The 23,975-nt window shown below is 35.0% G+C and overlaps 1 protein-coding gene across 6 annotated transcripts in view; it reads left to right on the top strand.

The window, feature by feature from the left end:
* The window catches only part of SNX13 (sorting nexin 13), a 62,706-nt gene extending 43,053 nt beyond the window's left edge, over window positions 1–19,653 (top strand). For 3 of the 6 annotated variants that reach the window (XM_052695999.1, XM_052695997.1, XM_052695996.1), the window contains 10 exons: window positions 2,677–2,746; window positions 5,336–5,508; window positions 7,363–7,470; window positions 8,337–8,447; window positions 9,625–9,786; window positions 10,902–10,973; window positions 12,590–12,735; window positions 13,809–13,877; window positions 14,991–15,103; window positions 16,064–19,653. In XM_052695999.1, the coding sequence (XP_052551959.1) occupies window positions 2,677–2,746; window positions 5,336–5,508; window positions 7,363–7,470; window positions 8,337–8,447; window positions 9,625–9,786; window positions 10,902–10,973; window positions 12,590–12,735; window positions 13,809–13,877; window positions 14,991–15,103; window positions 16,064–16,311 (1,272 nt within the window). In that variant the 3' untranslated portion in view covers window positions 16,312–19,653. Of the gene's footprint in view, window positions 1–2,676; window positions 2,747–5,335; window positions 5,509–7,362; window positions 7,471–8,336; window positions 8,448–9,624; window positions 9,787–10,901; window positions 10,974–12,589; window positions 12,736–13,808; window positions 13,878–14,973; window positions 15,104–16,063 lie in introns of all 6 variants that reach the window. The other 3 variants (XR_008209606.1, XM_052695998.1, XM_052696000.1) reach the window with 3 other exon arrangements.
* The last annotated feature ends 4,322 nt before the right edge of the window (window positions 19,654–23,975 follow it).

The raw sequence follows: 23,975 nt of genomic DNA, 5'->3' as shown, positions 1-23,975 counted from the left end.
ATTCTAAATTAGTTTCAATTATGTACATCTTAGAGGGGTTAATTCATTGCAGTTTAATTTCTGAAAAAGTCTGTTATGCTGTCGAAACTTACTGAAAGATGCATTAAGGCTCAATTAGTCTGTAAGATAAAGCTCTTTTTTGTACTTTGCCTGAGTCCAATGAATTGCTTACATAGTTTCTCATGAAAAGTGTATTAGTGCACTGCAGTTAATTTATGAAAAACATACATCTTTATACCTGTTCCTTATGTCAAAATAGACATAAATTCTAAGTTTGAGTAATAATAGGTGAAATGCTTTGAAACTAAAATCTCAAGCTGCAAAACAAAGCATTTAATTTTAACGCAGTGGGGTTTTTTTAGAACTTGGTTTAGAAACATACACAGAATCATGGAATCATAGAATGGCTACAATCACAAATTTGCAAAAAGTAAAAAGTAAGAACAATTTCAATGCATTTTCTCCCCTCTCTTTAACTTGTTTTCTTCAAATTATATCTAACTGAACAAGATAAGAAGACTCAGAAGTTTGTTGGAGGGTATTTTGGGTGTCTAGTTTTAGAAAAGTTTGCAATCAGCGTGTGCCTTCCTGGCTTATGTGGCTCACAGCCCTTTGTAATTCCTTGTTGGAGGATTCCACACCTCTGTCTGAGTTCCAGTGCATTAGAACATGCTCAGCATGCAGAGGAGAAGAATTTACTCGTTAAAAGAATACTTTTACAGTAAATGTTAACAAGCTTCCATGTTGTTTTTTTTTGTTGTTGTTGTTGTGATTTCTATTGTTTTCATCTTGTTTACATTTTGAAATATGATGAGAGGGTTCAGCAGGTGGAATTTGCACAAAATCCTGTTAGATACAGAAGTAAAACATAGGGGTTTGTTATATTTTTCGATTTGCATGCAATGCTGATAAAGTGTTATAGGAGATTATAGCAATTGGCATTTCTTTAAAGAGACCTTTCAAATATCGCAAGTATTCTTGTAAACATAACCTGATGTATCAGAATTGCACTTGGGTAGGGGTTTCTCTTTGTTATAGAGCATCTGGTGGATATTTAGCGCTACTTACTTTCGTGTGACTTTTCCTAGCTAAGCTAGAAAATCTTAAAGCCTTTATTAAGCATTGTTGCATATTAATTAATAAGAATTCAACATATATTATTTTCATGAAGAATGAAAAACATTTATACAGAATGTTTAATTAAACAGAAATATTTAATAAAACCCTTAGGCAGAAGAAATTTTACTTTCTGTATTCCTTATTCTTCAGGGTTGTTTGGGGCTTTCAGTGCTTTTACAGGTGTTTGAGTACTGGTAGATTAGTTTTTCCTGGCTGAATTCCATGGCAAGAGTACATTTCTGTACAAATAATATTGCTCCCTTGTGCTAGTTTGTTGCTTGAAGTAAAATAGACCTTGGTAAGGTTACTTTAAAGGTCATGGAATTTCTGTACTTTTAGTTGATGACAGTGCATTAAGAAAGATTAGGTTGTGGCATGATAGTTTTGCTTAAGTTTAATTAACTTGTGTTATTTTCTTTTAAAATTATTTGAAACTTTTAAGGAAAAGTTATCCTTGTCTTCTCAATTCCTGTCTCTAATTTAACACCTTCATCTACTACAGTAAACAGTAGGGTGCATTTTTGCAGTATAAAACAACTGTGGAATATTTAGGCTCTTGCAGATGTCATCTAACTTGTTCCATGATCTGAACTTCCTGTATTTCTTTTGCACTGAGTAAAATAGAGGAAGTTACAAAGGTAATACATATCCAAGACCTTAAATAGCAGCAGAAATACCTGACTTATCTTCTGAATGTCATTAATATATATTAGTCTGAACTCTGTGCAGATATAAGAAAAAAGGACAAGGTCAGGTACTGGTAAAAATAAGTAATGATGCTTTAAAAAAAAAAAACAACAGTAGTTTGATGTCAGGATTGCATAGTATGTGAAGTATTGGAGTTGCCTAAATTAGCTAGGATCCAGAAGCCTATAAATTCTGTTTCAGTAGCACTGTCTTTGGCATAAATAATTAAAAAAAGAAAAAAAAAGAAAAAAAAAAGAATCACATCAAAGCATCTTTCAAACATCTATTAAGCTTCTTTTGATCCCAAATTATTACTGAACAGGGAGATAGAATTAGCCTAAGGATTCATGTGTTCATATTTTATAAGGGAGAGCGTGTCTGAGAAAATTGCTCACGGTTTTTTACATAGAGTGGAGAAATTATTCAACTTTTACTGTGCTATATCTTTGCCTAGTTGGCAGTCAGTTGAAAGAAACAAACAGTATAAAGATTTAAGTAATAGTAAGTAAAACCTCAGTTACACCACAACTGTATCTCCATAGCTGTACTGCTGATCTTTTTCAAATGCTCAGTGAAAGACTATTTGTGGCTGTAATTCTATTACGTTGAAATATCAAATGAAAGTGGTACAGGGAAAGAAATACATTTGAGTGGTCACAAAAGTATGTGAAACTGTATGTTTTGGGGGGAATTACTCTAGTAACCAGGTAATAGAACATAATTTTGTGCATTAAGTTATCTTAATAGTATAGCAAACTAGAACTTGAAAGTGAACTAGATTAATCAAAAAGCAACTTGCAAATGAGACATGTCTATGATTTTATTCTCTATTGCTCATTTCTTCCTTCTGCCCGTTCTCTCCCCCTGCAGTCCTTAGATGACCTTTCAAATGTCCCTTCTGATGAAACAGTTCAACTCCATGCATATATCTCGGATACTGGTAAGTTAATCTGTTACAACAACTGCTTACTTTTTTTTCCCAACTTTTGAGTGTGGTTTTTTTTTTTTGTTTTTTTTTTTTGGTTGTTGTTGTTGTTGTTTTTTGTTTGTTTTTAATATGACAGGCCCATGAATTCCTAATCCTTTCTTTTTTTCTTTTTTTCTTTTTTTTTTTAATATCATAAAACATTGAATTCGTACTCCCAGTGAAGTCCTCGTAATGAAACTTCATACAGCTACAGTTGCTGTTGCTTGAGACTATATATGTACCTAAAATGAAATACAAATCTTGCTGTTTATAGCACTGTTATTTTTCCTTTCTATGGATGACGGAAAAAGTTAATGAACTGTTGTTCATTAAGTTTAATATTAAGTGTTTATTTTGACAACTATTTAAAGAACAATTTCTGAAAACCAACTTTCTTTCTAGTCAGACAAGTTGTATTCTTAAACGTTCACTTCCTTTGCAACAATATAATCCCCTCTTTTCTGTGCTTCCTGATTGGCTTAGCTCAATTTAAGGTAGTGAATTTCATTTTTACAGTGCAGGAATTCTTGTTTATTTTAGCAAACTTCTGTTTATTAATAAGCTAGAAAAATATATGATAGGATAGCAAATAATAAAGCTCAGGTACTATTTGCAAATGCTCTAGTTACAAGACAAGATTCCACTGGAAAATGATTTTGTCAGCGAGTCTTTGGGTAGAGTTTACTATGACTTTTAAACTATGTATTTATATAGCACAGATAAAAGCTGTGAGCAGAAATTAAAATGTCAATTAGCTCAATTAAATTTATGGCAACCTAGCATGGTACAATCCAATAGTCTCTATGTTGTGAGCCTTCAGAGAAGGAGAAAAACAATCTTAACAGTTAAGAATCACAATTTTTCTTGTACTAAAATTGTGGGCGTTACTTGTTTTCTGAATTAAATTTAAAGTTTCATTGTTTTAATCTCTAAGGAAAATAAAACTCTGAAACTCTTGTGAATTATGTTAAATTTATAGTCTGATGCCAGTAAGTCCTGATTACTATCACCTTGACTCCATCATTCCATAGTAATTCATATGAAACAAGGAATATGCACAGGTTCATACTGTAATAATTAAACTAGCCGTCTCCTTTTTCTTTACCTTGTATTGGAGCAAGATGTAGAAGTCTCGCTGCCTTCTGGGTGCTGCAGGCAGCATGCGCATGGTGCATCTATGTGCAGGCTTCTTTCCTGAGCTGTCTATTGCCCTTTACTGTGCTGCGGGGGGTTACAAAGTCTTTTCTGTAAAAGTTAAGAATTCAGCTTCCTTTATGTTGCAAAATGAGTGTTTGTTATAATAAGATACAATGTAAAGCATGGTGAGAGCTGCTTCTTTCTTTTTCTATTGCTCCTGGCTGGCAGTGGTCCTACTAGAGGACCATGAATTGTGGTACAGTGGCAGAGTGGTCAGTGTGAGTTTAGAGGATACGTTTTGTGCACACCCATGGGGCAATGGCTTGCTGTCTCTTTACTCTTGGATTCAGCACTCGTCATTCTTCTAAAGGACTGACGCTGAAGAAGATTGGTGATGCTCCATTCCCACTGTTTTACTATTGGGGAATTCTTACCTTGTTAGTTCCTGTCCTTGAGCTCACTTTGCAGCTTAGATATCAGCCTTGTTCTTATGAAATACCAAGAGGTTAGAGCTGATGATTTGGCAGAGAAGTGTATTTGTATTTCATGGAGCAGGAACACATTAAGAAATTCATAGAACTTAAGTATTTTCATCTATCCAAGAGCTGTTGGCTCAGTATTTGGAGTTTAGAGCATGTTAAGAGTATAAACATATGCAGTGTATACAGTGCTGGTTTTACGATGTTCTGTGGTTTAGATGGGAGTTTTTGAAACATCCATAGGGATGGAAAAAATGCAGAAGAAAATTTAAAAATTTCTTTTCAAGATAGCCATCTGTGTTCTTTCCATTTATGAATTGGCATCTCCATAAAATGTGTGTATACATACATAGAATTATGTATACATGTGCACACGGACAGAATACATGCATTTGTGTGTCTATGTGTATCTAATTTCTCTCGACTGAGAAATACTGTGGGGGTTGTTTTTTGTCTTGTAGCCAGTAACTGCTAATGGTAAAGAAAGAAATGATGCTTATGATGTTATGCTTTCTGTTGTATTTGTAAACTTTCTAAAATACGACTATAAGGTACTTTGGAGACTGGAATTTCTTCTGGTTTCACAGTTGTTTTTCACCTCTATCTTGAATTCCTTAGCTTGAATTTATTTTTTAAAAGATCTATTCTCTAGTCATTAAAGTTGGAACCTTTCCTTTTTTTTTAATTTATTTTTATTTTTATTTTTTTTATGTTTTGCATGTGAGTAAACTTGCCTATCCTTAAGGCTACTTAGTCTCTGTGAATTAAATTTATGTTCAAACACTTCTAGTGTTTTGGATAAACGGATGACTTACTCTTCTGCTTGCATGTCCATTTTAGTTTCTCAAGTCTGTCATTTCAGACGTTTCTTCACTTCACGTTTGTGTCCTCTCGTCTTCCTTCTTTCTGTTTGTTCCTTTTTTTATTTTTGTTTTTAAACTACTAGTATATGCTGACTATGACCCATATGCTGTGGCAGGAGTGTGTAATGACCATGGCAAGACGTACGCGCTGTATGCTATCACAGTCCATCGGAGAAATGCAAACAGCGAGGAAACATGGAAGACATATCGGCGCTACAGTGACTTCCATGACTTTCACATGAGGATCACTGAGCAGGTAATTCTTTCCATTGAAGTCTTTTTAGAACTCTATGAAAGAGGGTGGTTTTTTTTTTCTTTTTTTTTTTTTTTTCTGTGAGATGGTGTGGCACATTGGCTTTCTCAAAGTGGGTTAAGATGTGGAGTAATAGCACTGTATTTTGCATTAATGTGTACTTTTCCTCCATTAATGTAATAATTTGTATTGAGCTGCTTACAGGTGCAACTGTTCAGTACATGATGTCTGTGTAATTCCTGTACTAACAGGATATGTACTGCTAGACTGCACTTTTATTGCTATACTTGTATGCTCAGATTCTTAAACTTCCTAAAACAAAAGAAAGAAAATGAGTGGGACACTTGTAATTCACTGAAGTAAATTGTACAATGTCCTGACATCAAAAAGTCAGTGGTTGTAACAGTAGTGGCCTTAAGAGAGTAAAAAAGTCAGATTTTACTGCATCACCTCAGTAATCAAGAATTAGATTTCTCAAATGCCCAACAACGTTGTTTTATTTTGGAAGTAAAATTAACATTCCTGCTGAGTTTACAGGCATGAGAATATCACTGGTACACTGAAACCTTTTTTGTGTTCATGTCTGATGTTCTTATTGACATCACACCTTATCTTACAGGTAAAAGTTTGAATCTTTTATTTAAAATTATTAAGGAGGGGTAAGGATTTGGTGTGTTCCAGTAACTGTATGGACTTTAAAGAAAAGTGCTGAATTGATTTACATCCAGTTTCTTCAGTTAGTAGAGTAATATTATTCAAAGTATTGTGTTGCTTTTTATATCTATAAAATAGAAACTGTTCTTTGCTTACATGCTTCTGTTTTGATGCAGTTATCTAAATAAAAAAATAGACCACATTTTGTTCAATTCTTTCCTTGGCACTTTGCAAGTGAATGAGATATGTAACATGGGTAAGATGTGTTATGTATGATGATTTCTGTAGGCCATATACATTATACAACCTTTGTGTCCTTCCAAGGTTAATGATGTCTTCACAAAAAATCCACATGCAGGAACTGAAATGGAACAAAACCCTCATTAAATCTGTAATTTTATGATCTTCTCTAATGAGGAAAGTATACAACCTTTTAGAGACCAGTACTAAATACCGTCTTTATGCCTTAAAAAATTATTTAAGATTTAGAAAAGTTTCTGGATTCTGTCTATGAATAATCTTGATACTTCAAGTTCACTTCAAGTTCACGACAGTTCACTGTTGTGAACTGTAGCAAAATTGTTCAACATTCTGATATGTTAGAGCCTCATCTTTCTATACTGTTTCACTGAAACAGCTGTTCTTGGTGTAAAACTGGAACAGTGGGAGAAGTCAGCTGGCGCCTGTCATCGTGATAACCTGTATAAACAGGGTGCTGCCATATACTGTAGTGATTAAAAATTTAATTTCTTCTTTAATAAGTTTGTAGGAAGTATGAGAAGAAAGGGAAGAAGTTTTAGAAAGATGTGCAAGTTCTCTTGATGTATAGTCATAACCCTACTGACTTCTGCCTAAATAATAATGATAAATCTTGTACCTAAGCTTTTTGAGCAGATGTGAGGACATGAATAATTTGCGTTTGCAGAGTATACTAATATAAATCTGTATTCCAAAACTCAGTATTGCTTGATGTGTTCTGAATTTAAATTTTGCCCTTGACTATCTCCTGGGAGTTGGCATGCACTCGTTCTTTACAGCCTACCTTTTGGCTTCTCCAGGGTATCTGATTTCTGAGCTTGATGCAGAAATTGTCAGGTCTGATATGGTACATGAGAAGGCAATATAATGACATCTATCATTTCTGAGGTTACTTGGTGAGTTGAACCTCCATTGAACACAGAGCAAAAAATCTTTTTTTCCTAGTTTGAAAATCTGGCAAACATACTGAAACTTCCTGGCAAAAAGACATTTAACAATATGGACAGAGAATTCTTGGAGAAGAGGAAAAAAGATTTAAATGCGTATTTGCAGGTAAGCTGTTATGTCTTCTGTTTGATTTTTATTTTTTTTTTTCCCAGTGTGGAAAATTTGCCTGTAGTTTTTGTTGATACTTTATGAAAAGAACAAAACAACACTTTGTGAGTGTCCCAGCAGAAGTTAAGTGCCAAGTTTAATTTTGAATAATGTGAGTAAATAGAAATGGCATAAGTCTGTCATCAGTACGTCCCAATGTTAATGTGGGAAGTGCGAGTGCTCATTTTCTGAGATTGTTACTCAAATTGCAAACAGAATCCATCCAAATAATATGCCAGAACTTTAAACAGTATATTATCTAGTTATTTCACCTTTTCTGTGCTGTTTAGTTTTATTCTCTGCCATTTCTGCCCTTGCTTCTTTGAGCTGGTGAGATTCCAATTGTTGCTTTATTTGTTTGTTTGTTTGTTTGTTTGTTTGGAGCACTATGCCACTAAACTTTCTTTAATCATTTATTCCATTACACTCATTTTTGTAGTTACTTTCTCTTGCATAAGGATTGGCGTGGCACCCACTCTGCTGAATACCACAACAGCACAGCTTCCCCATTCAGATGAGAACTGTGTTTTATTTCACAGGGACTTCCCTGTCACGTAGCACCAAAGTATGATGACTGACTTGATGGGTGTTTTAACAATAATGAAAATGTATTTAATGTATTTTTCTGTGATATACTATAGTTAATGAACTAGTTAAGAATTATAGAATTGCAGATTGTTTCCGTCTTAAGAATAGTGTTAGGTTGGAATAAAATTTAAAGGATACATGAAAAAATACATTGCAAAACATGCTGACTTTCACTAAATTGCATGGCCCTTTTCAAAATTACTTTAAAAGTTTCTTTCAAAAAATATTTTACTCAGCTCCTGTTAAATCCTGAAATGATGAAAGCTTCTCCAGCTCTAGCCCATTATGTGTACGACTTCTTGGAAAATAAGGCCTACAGCAAAGGCAAGGGGGATTTTGCACGGAAGGTAAGAATTATTTACAACATCAATGAAACTTTAGTAGAGCATTTGTTAGTGTGAAGGCTGCATTAAACAAAGATATTGATCTGATATTAAGCAGCTATTTTGTATATAGTATGTTTGAATATGTGATATCAGTTTAATGTGATGGATAATAATATTTAATATATACAATATTTCATACATTTAGCCATGCTTTCAAAACGCTACAAAGAATCTGAGGGAATATAGAACCATGGAATGCACTAAGAATATTTTTAAATTGTGCTTGTTGCAAATTACTTTGTCAGAGACATCTCTGATTTTTTTTTTCTACTCATTTCTTATATCTTTTTTCAATTCTTTACTCTGTATTTGCTGCTGTTGCATACTGTCCACCTTTCAACTCAAAAAATGAAATACATTTCCCTTCAAAAGCAGCTGCTGTGTGTTTTAGTTGAAAGCAGTGCTAATGATCAAATTCAGAGCTCTGAACTGTGCATTTATTTTATTAAGCCACCAGAACTCTCTTCAGAGAAATGATTCTTTGTTCAGTTGACCAGTGTGTGAGCGCCTGCTTTACAAATATAAGTATTTCTAAGTTTCTGTTGACTTTTTCATATAAAAAGCATCTAAAACTGTAAGCTCAAGCTTCTTTATTTCTAAAGTACTTAACACCAGAGCACAGTAAAACACTTCTTGTAAGTTTATCATTATTTATGTGATGACTGAGTAAGATTTGCTTTAACTTAGAAATCTCCCACAATCTTTTGAGCATCACATTAGTGTTTGTACCTCTGGGCTGAATATAAGGTATATGTGAAAGCCATGTTTCAAAGATGGTCAGCTGAAAGCAGACGGGAAACGCTTTTGGAAGCACGAGTCTCAGAGCAAAGAAATGGCATTAAATGGACAAGAAAAGGAAAGCAAATATAAGGAAAGAAAAGCTAAAGAATAGTTAAGTGGAAATCACTCAGGAAGATCAATTGAAAGATGTGAAGACTTGCAGCAGGGATGTAAGGACTGAGAAATAAATGAAAAAGAAATTAAAACTTTTCGCTGCAGTATGTAATGAGCTTAAGCAATTACAGCCGTCTTTCTTGTAATTGTTCACACAGAATAGCATGATATACTTCTCATAGTACATTAATTTACTAGTGTCCCCGTAGATCATACAATTCTGGTTCAACATCTTCCCCTTTAGATGGACACATTTGTAAACCCACTGCGTAACTCTATGAGAAATGTATCAAATGCAGTCAAGTCTCTCCCTGACAGCCTCGCAGAGGGAATGACTAAAATGTCAGACAACATGGGTAAAATGTCAGAGAGACTGGGACAAGACATAAAGCAATCATTTTTCAAGGTAAGAAAAAGTTTGGAAGTCAATATGTACTGGTCAATTAATAGGAGACTGTCAAGTCATTTTAATTTATGTATTATAATGAAGAGTTAGGTCCTTGGATAGGAGAGCAGTCTGGTTTTATTTCTGTACCCTTCTTTACAAGTTTAGCAGCCGTTATACTGCAAATGTGGAGTTCTCTTTGATGTTATGTAACACATTAGAACATGGAATTTGTGCAGGGATCCATCTTCAATTCACTGCAGCCAGATGAGAACAATGTGGAGGTGTAATCGATTTTACCTTCCATTGTCATAAGGTTAGCTTCCTGCAGTCACTGCATTCGTTGGACAAAGAGTGCATGTATTGAAACTTACCAAGGAGATAATGTCTTCTCTGCTTATTCCTTGTTGAATTCTGTCTTTAATGCCATGTACTACCATTATCTTTTCTCATCTGATGTATTCCTAAAATACAACACCTTAAAGGTATAGAGTCATAGCGAGGCATGCTATCTTCCTATATACTAGAAATCTTCCTGGTGTGCCTGCCTTACCTTCCTTTCCCTTGCTTTTCTACTTCTGTGTCTTAATGTAAAGTCCTTTGGCCAGAGACCATTCCATTTTATACTAACAAAACAGTTGTTTATAGTAGATGTAGAACAGTAACCCAGATGAACTAAACGTAGAAGGGAATAATAAATCTATGGTTTGGGTTTGGTGGTTGTTGTTGTTGTTGTTGTTGTAAGGAGTGTGATTTTTATGTAATTTTTACATTCTTGGGTGAGAATTACTGCCTCTGGACTTCCTCTTTGCTGGCAGCTTCTCTGGTGTGTGACTAGCAAAATATATGCAGTTACATTCACGAGGAAGACTTACAAAGTGAAAGTTGAGATAAAAGGAAAATAACTTAAGAAGTATCATGGTTTTTCAGCTAAAGCACTGGGCACTTGAAAAAATGTACGTGAACATACAAGACCTGATTTGCTGGAATATGAAAATCTGCTGTAGTATGCAACTGCCTTTTGACCAAATGTTTAGTTTCTGTTTTCATAATCATCTTCGGTATGAAAATGAATCTAATTTATTGGAGTTCTGCAGTGTTGTCCTTCTTAAAGCTTACCTTTCCTTGAATTGCAGGTGCCTCCTTTGATCCAGAAAACCTATTCAGATCCTGACCATTGCCGTGTTGCAGCAACAATTGATGACAGTGTGAGTCTGACACTGATAAATAAACGAGGCACTTAGAAGCAGGTGTTTAAGGCACTTAAATTTCTTTTAAAAAAATGATGTTTCCTTCTAAAATTAACTTCTTTTGTAGTACGAAGATGGCCAGGTAGTGCATTAAAGTTCACATGATAATATTTTGGTATTTGGGATATTTACTTTTTTACGATTTGATTGAAGTTTTTTTTTTTCTATCTTCTATTTCTTTCTATTCAAAGAAAATGTGATACCAGACTGTCAGCATAATTTCAGTTACAACTGATTTCTGAGAACATTTCAGGAGGCCTTCATCTAATGGATCATAAGTGGTGTTTAGCACATTTCTTTTAGACAAAGAAAAAAAGTTCATATAGTCCTGAGTAATAAACTTTCACTGTGTGGATACCAAAAATAAATGAAGTAGTAATATTAAGAAACTTGACAGTGAAGTTGAAATTGTCATGATTTATGGTATTTTGATGTTGTTTTAGTTGAAACATTGATCATGTACATGGAAATAAAACAAACAAACAAAAAAAAACAACAAAAAGAAAGAAACAACTTTCATGCTTAAGTAGGACAGAAATGCCGTGAGATTATCAGTGATTATATGCAGTTTACCACGGTCATAAGTCTGCACCTGTTTTGCCTTTCACATTTTAGGTTTTAGAACACATCAAAGCATTCCTGTTTGTCTTCTTGTGCATAATTGCAGTGATGTCTTGGTAGATGTATTTTTTACTCAAATAACAAACTTGAACCCCTCTGGGTTTTCCTTTTCCTTCATTGTTTTTCATTCTATCAGACTGTATCTGTAAATTTGTAATTACTAACACATACCTTCCATCACTCTTGAGGCTGATACTTTTGCACAGGCAATACTAAATTATATAGTCCAAATATATGAGCAGCTTCTTTGCAAAAATTTCATTGATCTTCTGTAAATTGTATAGAAGCTACAATTTCTGTTAGCTTCTAAGATAATTTTAGCTTGCTATTCTATGAAGTATTAATAATGAATTTAATATTTAAGCAGCAACTCAAAAAATGCTTTTGTTGCATTTGTGGTAAATAACTGTGTTCTCTTGTGTAATACCACTGTAACTCCAAATAACTCCATCTTTTATGCAATAGTTTAACAATGTATTGGCTTAAATTTTGGCATATACCAAAAAGAAGACCATGAGAAGCTGATGTTATGTCTATAGGGGATAAAAAAAAGATGAAAGATGAATACTCTTACTAGAATTTAGTAAACTCTTCCTCAAATTTAATACTTTCCAGTGATTCTGAATTTGTCTACTAAGAAAAAGCAAAGGGACAAGTTCTCTCCGGTTCATGCATACTTGTATTAAGTTTGTTCCACTTGAGTACAGTAACAATTCCTTTTTTCTTATGTTAAAAAAAAAAAAAAAAAAAGTGTAAGATTATTTTATCCTTATTTTTCAATTTTTATGCTGTTGTTGGTCATGTTATACATTTATGGAAAATTTCATATTATAATAAATAATAGATCAAAGAGTTCTGACCCTGTTGTGTTTATACAGAAGCATTTGGCCTGTGAATTGTGCCTGTTGTGAACTGAAATATGTTTACTGATTCTATCTTTACTACTTGATCAGGTGGATGACAATATTCCTCTTCGAGTAATGCTCCTCCTAATGGATGAAGTCTTTGATTTAAAGGAAAGAAATCAATGGTTAAGAAGAAATATAAAGAATCTTCTTCAACAGCTTATTAGAGCAACATATGGTGACACAATTAATAGGTACTGCTTTTCTTATATAGAGTTGTTGTGTGAGTGAAATTATGGAGACTGACTAGAAATCCTTTCTGACATTGCTAAATTGATACGTGCTTTCCCCTTTAAAGAGAATGAAGAGAAACCAAGTGCAAATTTGATGTAAATGTACACTGTCAGAGAACTGCTTTCCCAGAGCCAGAAGTGTTCATGCTTTTATGAATGTAACTTAATACTGGCTTTGTATATGCTTTTTAACTTATGTTTTACATTGTATTTTTTGCTGTTAATACTATTTTTTTCTGCCCAATTTCTGGTTTCATCTCTGTGGTGTTACAAATGATACATGAGCACTATCAAATTAGGTGAATTGTAATTATAATTGGTTCCTTAATTGTCAATTTGGCATAGTGCTGTGGATCAGGAACTTTATTTCTGCCAGGTGAGAAGTAGTTTGCCATTACTCTTCCGGAAATTTCCTCACTGTACTTTTTAACCTTCATGTGTATACTTATAATGTTTTCATCATCAGTATTTCAAATATAGGTGGTTCTTGTGGTATCAATAGTGATGCTTCTTTATAATAGGAATAGCACTGGGTTGTTTTGAAATTATTCCTAGTGGCCAGATGAGAATTATCTTGAAGTCATCATAATGTCAACTTTGATTAATCAGTATTATGTTCAAGATTACCAGGTAACCTCATAAATAAGTGCAGTAAGTTTTAAGTAGGTTCTTTGCTTACATAAACGGAATTTGAACAGTGCTTCATGAATAGGAGAGCTGTGCAAGCACAACGTTTATATCATGTTGGAAGGAGATGTAATGTCATCTTTCCTACCTGCTTGGTCATCATATGTTTACTGAAGTGGAAAATTGCTTTAGCTTCAGCAGTACTCAGAGAGCAATAAGGGACTTCAAATTTTTTCTTGAGAATCAGTCTTTGTTTTCATAATGTGCCATTTTATAGAACCTATTTAATAGCATTGGAGAAGAACTGAAGTTGCACTTTGCACAAGAATACTCTTTAAAATGGTTTACTTATTTTTCCTTTCCTTCGTTGAAATAACAAAATAAGAGTCTTGTTGCTTTGATTTTAGGAAAATAGTTGATCATGTTGACTGGATGACATCTCCTGAACAAGTAGCAGATGCTGTGAAACGCTTCAGGTATGTCTTTTGTGATATATGTTAAATGCAGAGTACCTGTCAATCGATGTCTAATACATATACATCCTTCCTCTTCTTTCTGTGTGAGGAAATTTTTAAAGTACAGGAGTCCAGTTTGACCAGGCCCAGCTTTTTAGTTGTGTTAAGTGAGAGAAAGTATCTGTCACATAAAGAAAACTATTTTGGAATTTTCTCCTCTTCATTAACATGTACTTTTTTAACTGGTCCTGAAGAGCTGTGGTATTTGGAATTCATGTTACTGGATGAAGTGTCTTGTTTACCTTGATGAAGGCATGTGTGCATCCAATCTTAAAAAGCAAACAGTTGTTATTATTAAAAATCCTAGCTCCGTGCCAGTACATGTTCTATACAAGGTCGAACAATTGTACTGAATTCTGAGTTTGAAATTGTCAGATCCTTTTTAGAAAAATCTGTTTCATCATTCTGTTTTTTAAAAATCGCAATGACTTCAGAAGTATTTGTTGAATAAAACACCCCCTCACAACTTTTGTTTTTTATTTGCATGGAGGAAAAGATATAAAGTAGAATAACCTATTAGCCAAAGGATTATACTTTGGAGATACTCTATTATTCTTTAATAAAATGAGTTTAGAACATGCGTGTCTTAATCAGAAAACAAATGTGTCATACACTGATGAAAAACAGCTTTTCACACTGAGATTTGTGTTTTGCGTGGGGCGTTTCAATAGACTAAAGTGTCTTCATCTCACCTCTATCTTATAAATAGTTCTACCTCTGTCAAAGATCCACTGAAACAATTAGATCAAAGTCTGTCAGTGACAGTAAAGACTGATGCGATTATGTGATATTTGCATGGTTTTGCTGTGTAATATATTCTTAAATTTTTCTTTCAACGGATTCCATTCTAAGTAGCATGAAGCAACTGTGAATAGATCTAGCGCATCGTAGATCTTTCTTCTGAATATTCCACTTTTCCCTTTCTTTTCCCTTCTCTAATAATTAAAGTATGTGTTAGGTTCTGTACAAGTTGCTTGCATGTATTTATCTTATGAGAAAATTTGGAGAGATTAAATATAACCTTCCATTTGATTAAAATTTTAATGTATTTTGACAGATTTGCTTTTGTTACAGAGATGCCTTTTGGCCCAATGGCATTTTAGCAGAGACCGTTCCACGGAGAGACAAAGCTATTAGAATGAGAACAAGAGTAGCAGGGAAGACCAAATTGCTAGAGATAATGCCAGGTAAGGGGATTTGAGATTGAAGCTAAATAATCCTTACTGTATGTTGGTGCTGGAGTTAATGTTGATTTGTCGAAAAAAAGAAAAGAAATGCTGACTTTTGAACTGTATTCAAATAAAATGGTTTTAATTATTAAAGCACTGAAAATTTTTTCGTGTGGTGACCTTTGCAACTTTAGTTCTTAGAACCAATCCTGTATTTAGTTTCACTAGAGGATTTAAGTTGAGTATGTGAAATTCATATATTCCAGTACAGCATGAGGCCCCACCTGGAGTATTGCATTCAGATCTGGGGCTCCTTTGCACAAGAAAGATATGGAGCTGTTGGAGTGAGTCCAGAGGAGTGAGGAGCTGGACTTGTTCAGCCCAGAAGAAGAGGCTGCTCTGGAAGGACCTCATTGTGGCCTTCAAGTATTTAAAAAGAGCTTTTAAACAAATCGACTTTGTATATGGTGTATAGAAGGTGATATGGCAATGGAAAACAGTTTAAAATTCAAGAAAAAGGAGGGTTAGGGAGACGTAGACGTAGGGAGAGAATTATTTTCTCAGAGGATGTCATGGTGCTAGCACAGGCTGCCCAGAAAAGCTGTGGATGCCCTGTCCCTGGAGGAGTTTGAGGCTAGTTTAGATGCAGCCCTGTGCAGCCTGGTCAAGTGAGGGGCAATCCTGTTCATGGCGGAGGGTTGGAAACAGATGATCCTTAAGGTGCTTTCAAACCCAAGCTGTTCTGTGATTCTATATACAGTGTAGAATAGATGTAATTTTCAGAGATCGTTTCTACTCTGAGAGAACATTTAGATTAATCAAGCTATATGTAATAGAGGCACTGTTACTTCAAATTTCAAGCTGCATAATTTCTGAAAGGAAGTCTGGACAAATTGCTTGACATACTTAATATTCAATGTATTATTAACTGAGATATAGAATGAAATTTAACCTTCCATGTACTTTTCATTTTTGTAGATGAATTGAAGCACATCATAGGTGCTGAGACGACACGAAAAGGTATTCTTCGGGTCTTTGAGATGTTCCAGCATACTCAACTGAATAAGAGAATGGTATATGTCTTTCTGGAGAGATTTCTAGAAACCTTGTTTCCACAAAATAAGTTCCATGAGCTCTTCAACAAACTGCATTCACGGTCAAAGCAGATGCAGAGGTATAAACAGAGACTACATTCTACTCAAGCGCCTTCCTTGCAGAAAAGGTGACACTTTAAACCTATTAAGCTGGTGTATGTTTGTCCAGGACTTATTACTTGGGCAGATTCTCTGGGGCTTCAAACTCACATGCTGTTAATTCTGCACCAGTCTTTTAGTGTCACATAGTAGATTATTAATGCATCTGTAAGACCTGTGGATCTTCTCATCTTCACTTGTAATTCAACCACTACCAGAAGGGTTCGTGTGTCTTAAATGATTTGGTGCGTCTTCATGCAACATTGAGAAGAAAACTGGCCCACTATATAAGAATGCTCATTCCTTCCGTTCCTGAGGCGATGTTTGCCAGCAATGAAAAGTGCCAGACTGAGTGAAGTGTAACGGTGAAGGAAAAGAATGATACGGTGGAGGAAAAGAACGTTTTGGCACTGGGAGATAGTGCAATGTGTGAGAATCAGGTGGAATTTTTCTACATTATGTCTGTTGAGGCTCTATAGGGCTTATTTAACATTCCTGTAAAGGCTGAGCTAACAGGAAAAGCAATCTCTGGAACAGCAGATTTATAGAGGTGGGGAGAAATAGTTAATACCCCCATCATAAAAGTGTATTTATTAAAGTAAAGTTGAGGAAATGTGATTTTTATGCCACACGAACTTCACCTTTTATGTTTTGAAAAATAAACTAACATTAGATCTGTTGGGGGTTTTAGTAAAGATGCAGTGGAAATAAAACCTTTGTTCTGATTATTCTGTAGCTCTAAGGGCTATCTTCTGCTCTTATGGCACCTGGCATACATTTTGCATGTAACTTCAGTGAAGAAGGGGCATCATATTTATGTTCAATTGGTGTATTTGAACATATGTCAAGATCATAGTTGCAGAAGGAAGGGGGTACATGTTTCAAAGAGAACAGACATCGTTTTAGGAGATGAGGAAACTGCACTAAGAAACAATTCTCACACTATTCCCCACTAAAATCTGAAGCTTTTTAGGGTGCAAAAGATTGTGTCCTACCTAATTGAAAGATTCCTTTATCTTTGAATGTGTAAGGTTCATGGAAAAAAAAAAAAGTTAGAATTAGTTGGTTCCTTACAGATAAAAATATTTCATTAGTCATATGCAAACATTTGGGAATTCCTGAACGCATCTTAGTGTATATATGAAAATAAAAAGGAGATAAAATTACAATATTTTTTTAAATAATTTTTTTATTTTTTGCATAGTGTAAAATTTTAATAGAAATTTGACATCAAGGCCCCACATCCATCTGTTTAGTTCTATCAAATAATTTATGTCCAATTAAGAATAAAATAACAAATAATACTTTCAGGCCACAGCATACCTCAGTTTGTCTTTTCTTTTTCATAGTCCCCTACTGTTTATGAGCACTACTATCTGAGTGAATAGAAAGCAATTTTGCAGAGTCCATATTTCTTCAGAACGCTTAACACAGGATATGATACAACTGTCGAATAAGGATCCTTACAGCAATTTGTGTTTAAATGGGAACAAATCCTTCTATGTGGGAGAGGAACACAGACCTTTTATTAAAGCGTTCTCAGAGAAGATAGAAGGCTCTCAAAAGACCTAGTTAATTTCACTGAAGCATCTATATAAATCATTTTTCTTACGGACTCTACTCACACAATGTAGCCTTTTATCATACTATTTAACGATGACCATATTGTACTGTTAATGTTTTCATACAGTATGCATGGGCTCAAGTGCACTTGTTTTTTTTCCCCCTTATTGCAGAATTAAATACTGTAAGTTAAATCCCTTTCTTTTATAATTACCAAGAAGACAAGTTGGAAAATATGTAACAACCCTTCCCCCTTCTTCTCTTCAGATTTTGTGGAAGTGTGATTAAGTGCTGTTGAATTTAACAAAATTGTTGAGTTCCTGTGTGGAGTAGTCAGCATAGCCAGCTACTATTGTTTACATGCCTTTATCTTCCTCTGATGTCAGTCTACACTCTAGCATACCTGACATCCAGCTGATGAAAGATCGTTCAGCAATTGTTCTTGGTGATATAGTAGTTACATCATTGATACTACCAAACCTAATTTATGTCTTTTTAAATCGCTGAATTTGTTTTGCAGTATGAAAATGGGAAGTTTAAAAGCTGTTTTGTCAAATCTGTGGAACCTCTTATCTATCTGCAGGTACCATGAAAAAATTCAAGAGAATGGTGATTGTGTGCAAATTGGGATTTTCTTAATTATCTGGTACATTTCTGTAAAAAATAAATAAATAAAAATAATATCTCTAGGAATGTGAACTGAACATAATACACCATGTTCATTAGTCATTTTACTTATTGGAATTTATTACATATATATATATATATATATACTTACACACTTATGGGTGTGCATATGTATATATATACTAAAGTTTTGTCTTCTGTATTTAGCTACAGAATGTGGCTCCCTAATTCAGTTGTGCCTGTTGGCTGGCAAGATTGATCAGAAATTAATACTTTTGGTTTAAAAGATCGTACCTATCTTTACAATGGTTTTCCTTTTGTCAATTCAAAATACCTGCCCTATCAACCATGCAGCCTGTTGTCCTATGAAGTCTCCAAAACTGAATGTTAACATACAGCACTTAAGTGTATCTTCTGGCCTTTGGGTGCTGTGACTGGCCATTGAAGATTGTGCCATTGTCAACAAATGCACTTGTTTTAGCCTTAATTATTTTTAAGTGAAAATGAGCAATTGAGTTTTTCATTTGGTTCCTCCTCAAGCTTGTGCTGCTGGTGTTTGCTAGAACTAAACAGTAAATTTTAAGTGCTACAGAATGTGTACCAAAATAAAAATATATGAAATCCACAATCTAAATTTTAATTTTGTGCAATATTTTCATTTAATGCATGTGTATTTGAGTAACTGTAAAATAAACGAATTTTTAACATTTTAAAGTCTAGGTTAAAAATGTCTTTTCAGCTGAACAATTTTGCATTCTGTTATTGGATTAGTTTATTTAAGGACTTGTTTTAAAAGTCTTATTTGTTACTCCGCCGTTAATTCCCTTGTTCTTAATGGTCCTTGCTCGTGGGAGCATAGCTCGTACATTACAAGAGGAAAATCTAAAGAGCTCATCTCATGAATATAGCCGTTATGGATTACTTGTGCATATCATTGTACAGTAAGTGTCAGCTGTGTGCCTAATTGTTCTGTTGATGCTTTTTCCTTCCCTTCCCCATCCTTTCGTTTCCGTAACAAAGAATGAACGTGAAACAGACTGCCAGGGTCACTTCTACTGGATGGCAGAGGACTCTGAATTTTTTTTTTCTTTTTTTTTTTTTTGAAATTTGCATTTATGTTCTGTCCAATAGAAAGGTAAAAAATAAAAAATTTAAAAAAAATACACTAATAAAGTATTAACAGGATTATTATGAGTCTGTAACATTTATTTTTAAAATAACTTTCTCACTAGCAGGTATGAATGTTTCTGTGTCTGAAAAAAAAATTGCTGAGGATGACGGTTGGTGTTAAGTGCAACTTTAAAAACAGAGAAAATCACTGCTTGATTTTTAAGTGCTTTGTGAACTAGGTTTGCTTTTAACAAATGACATTGCTGCAGTGATTTTCAATCAGTGTTGTCACTGTTCTATACTCTAAAAAGATATATGCAGAAACTATATATAGTGTATGCCTCTTTTTATTTGTTTTTTTTTTTTACTTCACTTTTTTCTTGAGTTCATTTTGCAGCAGCTGGATCTACCATGGGAGCACAATTATTACCCTTGATATATTTATTCCAGCTGTTTCACATTCATCAAAAAGATGTCCTGAGTTACAGAGATGTTAGTTTTTTGACCTAGGCGTAATGTGTTTACTGTTCTCACCAACTTGCACACTTCTGCTACAGGATGTAGACACATCAGAAATTTCATTACTGTCTCCAAAGACATGTTTGTTGAAGCTGTTATCCAAGAATAATTTTATGGCAGGAAATTCACTCTGTTATAATTTCTCTTTAACGAATTCTTATAAGTATCTGTCATTTGTTAAATGATGTTCGTATGTGCCTGTGACTTAACTGTCTATTTAACAGTCAACTGCATTATCTGGTTCAAACTTTTTGATGTTTAGTGGATGTATGAGGGTTACTGATGTTCTTCTGATGTTCAGTAATCAGCATCATTCTACATGTGATTTATTTAACTAAAATTTCATGTTCTATCTATTGGATGAAATAAGTTTGTTTTAGTAAAGGATTTTAAAAGAAAGTTTTCTTTTCATGAACAATTTGAAACATCTATGTCTATGCGCTTCTACTACTGTGGATCTCAAATAACTTTCCCATGCTGGGATACAGAAAATGTGCATGTGTCAGTTAAATTGTTTGACATCTAGTTGGAAAGGGCTAACTGGAATTTTTAATTGACATTTCATAATTGAACACCTAAGTTAATTCTGAGATTAGGTTTTAAGTACAGAACTAGACTACGTTTATTAGCAATCAAGAGCTATTTATTGGGAGTAAGGAATATAGCTTTTTTAAAATAGACTGTCTTAGCAATTTAAAAGCAAATTCCAAGTAATCTTTTGAGTCTTTCTATTCTATATGTTTCTCAGCTTGGTCTAGAAATGTGCTTGTTCTAAGTTAAGAGGTACAGAATTTTCGAATAGCAACTACTACTGGAATCTTAAGTAAGAGCTTCTGGTAAAACTATGGGAATTGAGAACACCTGTTCATTGAGAATATGCAGAATATTGTGTGAGTGATCCAATTATTACATTTATAAAAGAGCCAGAAATTGAAGGAGACTTTGTTGTTGTTCCTTTAACCAGTACTTGAGTAGGTGCAAAGCATTCTTTGCACAAAATGTGCGCTTTTTCAGATATATGGTTTATATTTAACCTTTTGAGTTAGTTTCATACAAGCACAATGGCAATAGTATTCTTCTAAAAGCAAATTTATTTTGGAGGAGATTGTGTACTGCAGGTATAGGGGCTTTTTTTGATGAGATATGTGTGATAAGGTACCCAGGGACAGGCAGTGAAGTACTGAGAGCAGTGAGGAAGAACTGAGAGAGGAACTGAATATCCAAATGCATTCCTCCCTTTTCCTCCCCTCCAGTTTAAGAAAGCTGGGGAGAGTGTAACAAAGAAGCAGGGCCATAATCCTGTATCTACACACTCCCGTCTGTCCTCTCCACTCCCTGCAGAAAATTATGGTTTATGACTTCAAAATTCAAAGAGCAAATCCATTGGCTTGGTTTTGCTGCTGATGTTTCACAAGAAGAGTTGGCGGTAAGAGATGAAAACAAATATCTCAGAAATATTTAGGAGTTTTGACCCAAAACTCAATGACAGTGAGTTCCAGAACTGTGTTCTCATCTAATCTAACCCTGAGCCACATCCCTGGGCTACATTCCTCTCTCTTTACAAAATACTTTTTGTACTTCATTTTCTATTGATGTGATGGGCCAGCAGTGCTGAGGATCTGTTTGGTGTAAGGAAGGTGATTGTGTCAGTCTGAGCAGTGCATGTGGTGGTGTAGCTGCAGTAATGGGAAATTGACATGCAGCAGGTGTGCAGGGAATAAGCAAAAAACATTTTATTATGATAAAGATCATGAAATTGAAGGCCAGAGAATGTGAACTATTTCTAAGGCCTCTGACACTTATATCCAATGGTCTTATTGTACGTGCTTGCCATCATGTGGTCAGCCATGGGGAGTGTAGAGGCAAAGATGTTATTGCAACATTTGTGCATTTCAGAGTCACAAAAATTCATGTTATCATGTAAAAGCTTCAAAAGGAGTGGAAGGAGTAGCTTGAAGAATTTTTACCTGAAGCAACTGGGATCTATGCTTCACTGCATGTTTGAGGTTGTGGGGGTGATAGCCAAGAGTGATACCTGGGTGGTGTATCTTTACGTTGCTGATGGAAAGCAGCAATGACAGCATTTTTTTTCTGACAATTCTAGTGGTTTGGGGAATGAGGGGAATTTCTGCTTTGCAAGTTGCTCTGTGGTCACAAACCCTACCTACCAGACCTGTAGATGCCTTTGTTTCAAAGGGGACTTTTCTGAAATTATTGTGGCTGAGGTATGCAAGGAGTTTGTCCCAACTGTAGCAAGTGGACCTGGTACATCTCTATAGCGTTGCTGTCCCAGGAGGGTTTGCCATGCTGGGGACTTCCTTGTCACCTGAACCAGGCCAATAGGGAATGGTGGTTTGCCTGTAAGTCCATTGGCTTTTCAGAGGTCCTGTGTGAACACAATGCTGAGGGATTTTATCCCCACTATACTTGGACTATTAGGTTCTACTTCTAAATATTTGCCAACCTTCCATTCCATCTGAAGTTTGATATATGTCATTTATCTTTTTTATCTCAAGCCTTTGACTTTTCACCTTATGCAAAGATTTAGTAATGACTCCTTAGGGAAGGACAGTTGGCAGATTTTACCCTTAATTTATCAGCTCAGTAGTATTTGGACACTTTTACCCTCTTGAAGAAAAAAAAAGAAAAAAAAAAAAAATCCTCTCTAGCTACAGGTGTTTTTCTTTTTCTATATGGGGATTCTGGAAGGTCACAGAAGCATGAAATCTATCCTAATTCAGCTTAGCTGCTAATCACATATAGAGAAAGGAAAGTGTGACTGAGTACTGAGTACATGTCACTTGGCACCTGTTTTCACAATCTCAATTTGTTTTTCTTCTCACAGCATATTACACCTCCTAATTTAATTTGTGGCTGGCCTTTCCTCCTCCCAGCTGTCTGGGGCCGTGCCACATACGTTCCAGCTGCTGTTAGCAGGGCTTAGCAGGGCTGAGGACCAAGCTGAGCAAATTGCCAGGCCTGGAGACGAGTGGATCTCAGTACTCTTGCTGCCTCATCTCCCTTATGGGCTGGTAATTTGATTCTCAGGACCTGAAATGGGGTATGCGTATTTCAAATTCCTTTAAAAAGTCTTTCCCATCCTAACTATGTTGTTTAGAGATTAAAACGGACTTTGGTAACAGAGTGGCCCATTCAGCTGCTTCACAATAATTACAATGCTGATGTTGATTTATGTTAGTTTTTTGAGCAAAATGTTTCTAATGGTATTTGCAGCAGGGCAGGGTGTCTGGCACCCTGTGAGCACATCACATGCCAGTGCTTCATTCTCTTTCCCTCCCGTGTGCAGGCACAGATAAAGCACTGGCTTTGCAGAAATCCAACTTCCCCACCCCTGTGCCCCAGAAAAGTTTAAGGCAGTCCCCAAGTGACGTCCAGAGAAGTAGCAAATTTAATTTCTTGGGCTTCAGGCTGTGATAGCTTAATCCTTTTTCCCTGTAAGAGCTATCTTCAAAAATAAGATGCATGGCTGTCTGGCACAGTTAACAGGCAGACGGGAAGATGATGAATTTGCAAGATACAGAAGCAAGTGTTATCTCTAGTGCTCCCTCAGAGAGGATTTAGGCATTCCAGGTCAAGAAAGAAGAAAATTGCCCAGCTCAGTTCTCCCTGAACAAATGTTTCATTTCTTCTGTCAGCTCTGTGAATTTCTAAAAGTGACAGATTTGATATGTGGTGGTGCGTAATGTGAAATAGGCTGTAATTTGTTCTACAGAAGCTTATCTAAATTATCAGCTCTTAGTACCACAGAAACCTGTTAGCTCAGAGACTTTCCATCCTACAAGCTCACTGATCAGCATCACTATTGCTAGTTCACTATTCTGTACAGTAGTATATTCCCTTTATTAAATTATCGTTTA

Source organism: Tympanuchus pallidicinctus, unplaced genomic scaffold (genome assembly GCF_026119805.1).
Source record: "Tympanuchus pallidicinctus isolate F22 unplaced genomic scaffold, pur_lepc_1.0 scaffold3, whole genome shotgun sequence".
In the NCBI taxonomy this organism is placed as follows: domain Eukaryota; kingdom Metazoa; phylum Chordata; class Aves; order Galliformes; family Phasianidae; genus Tympanuchus; species Tympanuchus pallidicinctus.
The sequence above is the reverse complement of the archived record's forward strand: the minus strand, read 5'-3'. Positions and strand labels throughout refer to the sequence as shown.